Raw genomic sequence first — 4,115 nt, forward strand, 5'->3', positions numbered from 1 at the left:
CCCCAGAGGTTATTAAATGTGTTTCTGGGTTAACAGTGTCCCCAGAGGTTATTAAATGTGTTTCTGGGTTAACAGTGTCCCCAGAGGTTATTAAATGTGTTTCTGGGTTAACAGTGTCCCCAGAGGTTATTAGATGTGTTTCTGAGTTAACAGAGGTTTCACTTGTAGGCTCAGCATAATTACATCGCTAATTTATGATTATTATAATGATTTGTCATGGTTTATTTAAATTAGTGAAACTCACCAACTATTCGTAGTTGACCCGTTTCCTTTACATGCTTTCTAGGTACACCCAATTTGGAATGAGTGATACGTGCTTGATGATGTGTGCTATTTTGTGGAAGCTTAAGGGTCTATATTTTGTATTAAACATGTTAACATACTATCGGTAAAACTTATGTGATAACGCCTAGACGGTAACGAAACTCAGAACAATGTAATACATTTAAATTAATGTAGTGGTGTTTTCTTTATAAGCAATGCTGTTGATATCAGATGTGTCTGTTGCATCCCGTTTACGTTTCCGCTGCGGTTACGGGGTGTTACAGGTACCCTCCATCCTCGGATATTATTAGGGTCTGGTACCCTTCTTTCCATGCAACCATACCTTCATTCATTCATTACTATCATATTTACGTACTCTTAACATTTCCTAAACCATTCATAGATCATTCATACCACATTCATATAGTATTCAAACATTATTCACAACACATTCATATATCATACACTTACCACTTAAGCTAAGTGTATTATCTAATCACATCGAGTATGCACACAACTCCGAAAGCATATCAAGGAAATATGGCTAGAAACTCACATGTTGAACAATTCCATTCAGAGTTAATGGTAACTCCTTTCCTTAACTGGGGGCGGCTAACTGTATAACAATTACATATATCAATTAACTAGCCCTATACATATCATCTTTCAAGGTTATTGTAACCCCTAGCTACAAGGGTTCGTGGGCAGCGCCCCTGGCAGCGGGGTTCTAGGGCTGGGGATAATATTTCTTTATTAAAAACCTCATTAAAAAACTAAAGTTCAACTATTTAATCAAATCAATTCTTCATTTTAAACGTCACCTTTTATTATTAATTATTTACTTATCTTTAGCTCATATATCGTATAAGTCCATGTCTATCGTTTACGAACATATACGATGTCTATCTTTCGTTTATTTTATAAAATCATATCAAGTCCGTATAAGTTCACTATTGACGTATAAGTGAAATCTGGCGTATAAGTTTCACTAGCGTATAAGGTGTCTCGGGGTATAAGTTCTATAGGCGTGTAAGTCATTCAGGCGTATAAGTTGTTCGACGTATAAGTCATACATACACGGCGTACTACTTACACGTTGTTCCTACTTACACATTATGCTTACTTACACGTTGTCATGCTTACACGCTGCTTACACACTTACACGATGTCATATTTACACGTGGCTTACATATATGGCTGACATACTTATGCGTTGCTCACACTTACGGGGCGTGTATACTTTTACGGCGCATAAGTTATGTTCAGCTCTTAAATACCCGTTTTTAAGGTTTTTCGCCGATTCTGGCGCCGCCGGCCACCGCTAACCACCATGGTTGGTCGGGGATTGATCGTTAACTTAGGTAGCTTCGGGGTGTCCATATCTGAGCTAATGTAGTCCTTAAGCTTGCTTTTGGTTGGTTAAACACCCAAACAAAGCTAGATCTAGATCCAAACGGCTCATATGGCATCATGGGCTGCGGTGTCAGGTTCTAATAGGTTGGGTTAGCTAAGATAAATTATTTCTTACCTTAGGTTGGTCTCGGATCGTTGAATATAGTAGAGTAGAGAGGGTTTGGCTTAAATGTTTGTTTTTGATGGTGTAGGCTATGGTGTAGAGATGCATGAAAATGGAAAAGATTAGGGTTTAAGGGGTATTTATACTCCCTTAAGCCCATCTTGATCGCGTCTTCCAACCATCCAAGATAATACTTCAAACGATGGTCGTTCACCTTCCATGAAGTTCCGTTATCTGGATTCTCTAGCTCCACAACTCCATACGGAAAAAATTCTTACCCGTCCATTTCGACTTAAGCTTGCCTGCAAACAACTTCAAACGGGAGTTAAATAACAACACTTTATATCCCTTTTTAAAATCCTTATCTCCCTTCAACTTCAAGTCATGTAGAATTTTTGTCTTCTCTATGATGTTCAATGGCCACGAATATGCCACATCCCGAAGTTTTTCCAACTAATGAATCTGAAAATATCTCTTCTAGCGGCTTCGATAATATCTAAATCAATTATCTTCAAAGACCACAATGCACGATGTTTCAACTCGACACGAAAATAACAAGCTTTATCATAAACAAGCATGAATGTTGTGGTTCCCAAAGGTGTTTTATACGTGGTACGAAACGCCCACAACGCATCATCCAACTTATCTGACCAGTCCTTCCGACTCGCTCCTAAAGTCTTATCCGAAATCCTTTTCACCCCTCTATTTCCATTATCAACTTGACCATTCATTTGAGGATGGTACACAGTGGAAGTTCGATGAGTGACCGTGCTAACATCTTCTCCATAACGGTGTTGCAAAAGTGAGTACCACGGTTACTAATAATCGCTCTCGGTGTACCGAAATGAGTGAACAATTTCTTAAGAAAATTCGCGACAACTCGGGCATCGTTAGTGGCCAAAGCTTGGGCTTCAACCCACTTGGAAACATAATCAATCGACACAAGTATGTATTTATTACCACTAGATGTAAGGAATGATCCAATGAAATCAATGCCCCAAACATCAAAAATTTCAAGAGTTCGGATGGGGTTTTGGGCCATCTCGTTTTTAGAGGAAATATTACCGGTTCGTTGGCAAGCATCACATATCTTCACAAACACCATATCATCCTTCACAACCGTAAGCCAATAAAATCCACAATCAAATACCTTTTATGCCGTAGCATGCGCACCATGATGACCTACCGTTAAACCTTCATGAACTTGCCTAAGGATATCTAATCCTTCCTCTCTTGTAACACACCTCCTAATCAATATGTTATTAATTTAGTGGAACATGCTTAAACATGATGACATCCCGTAAAACCTTCACAGCCATAGGCCCAAGTTCAAGAATTTTAAACAAGCCCACTTCATCTTGATTGGTGTTATTAATATAGTGGAATAAATGGTTTTTGTTCACTTGGAACTCAACTCAATTAAAATTGGAATTTATATTATGACGTCACCTACATCACAAATATACTTGATATATTGATATTTATTTATATTTCCCTTGTGTATTTATACAATATTTTATTAGTTTTTGTTCGTTTTTTAGTTAAAATTTGTATAATACTACCATGTTTATGTTTTGTAGCTTTTGGAAGTTGAACGGGGTTGAGAGGGGAGAAAACGAGTCAAAATATGCATAAACGAGAAGCTGAAACGAATCAGGAAGGAACAGAAGGATAGCCGGTCGGACAAGCCAAAGCCGGCCTAGTGAGACACGCGGCGTCGTGCGGCTAACTCTTGCCCCGACGCCTAAAGCTCCAGTTTCCCGAATTTTCCACTTTTTGTCAGGTTTTGGGCCCAGTTTCACTATATAAACACCCATAACCTGAAAGGAATCATCCGGTGAATAGCTTTACGACCAAGATTGAAAACCAAGGGTTTTATCACCTTCAGTCTTCTGTTTCAATCATTTTCACCATTTTTTCTTTCAGTAATATTTTGTTTGAATTTACGATGCTAGGCTAAACATTATAGACTGCCTAGGCTATCGATGAACCTTCGTTGATGTTTGATATTAGTTAGATTATTGTTTTTTGTTATGGTTTTATGAATCAGTAAATTGTTTCGTTTATTTAATGATGCAAATATGTACATGGTTTTGATTGATCTAATTTTATTATTCCACATTACCCTTGTTGATTGTTTCATATGATAAGATTTTGTTAAGTCGTCTACTGTGTGTTTTTTACTAGTTTGTGATTGAATTAGAATAAGATCATATGAATAATATTATTAGTCAAACAAATAAAAGTGTGCTACTAACCTAAAAAGTTGTAAGTTGATAGGTTATTTGTTAGATCTTTGTTGATTAAGATTGCTAAATTTAGTTCTTCGTAAGGA

General features: G+C 37.4%; 1 protein-coding gene across 1 annotated transcript; it reads right to left on the reverse strand.

Moving 5' to 3' along the window:
• Window positions 1-2,193: 2,193 nt before the first annotated feature.
• Window positions 2,194-2,511, reverse strand: LOC143558188 (uncharacterized). Its single transcript, XM_077047076.1, has one exon. It carries the CDS (start codon window positions 2,509-2,511, stop codon window positions 2,194-2,196), a length of 318 nt encoding a protein of 105 aa, XP_076903191.1.
• Between the last annotated feature and the right edge of the window lie 1,604 nt (window positions 2,512-4,115).

Source organism: Bidens hawaiensis, unplaced genomic scaffold (genome assembly GCF_021521415.1).
Source record: "Bidens hawaiensis isolate Kalapana, Puna unplaced genomic scaffold, B.hawaiensis_p1.1 tig00019348_1, whole genome shotgun sequence".
NCBI classification, from domain to species: Eukaryota; Viridiplantae; Streptophyta; class Magnoliopsida; order Asterales; family Asteraceae; genus Bidens; species Bidens hawaiensis.

Coding starts and splice junctions, on each gene's coding strand:
- LOC143558188 (XM_077047076.1), bottom strand. CDS start 2,511: ATGAATGGTCAAGTTGATAATGGAAATAGAGGGGTGAAAAGGATTTCG.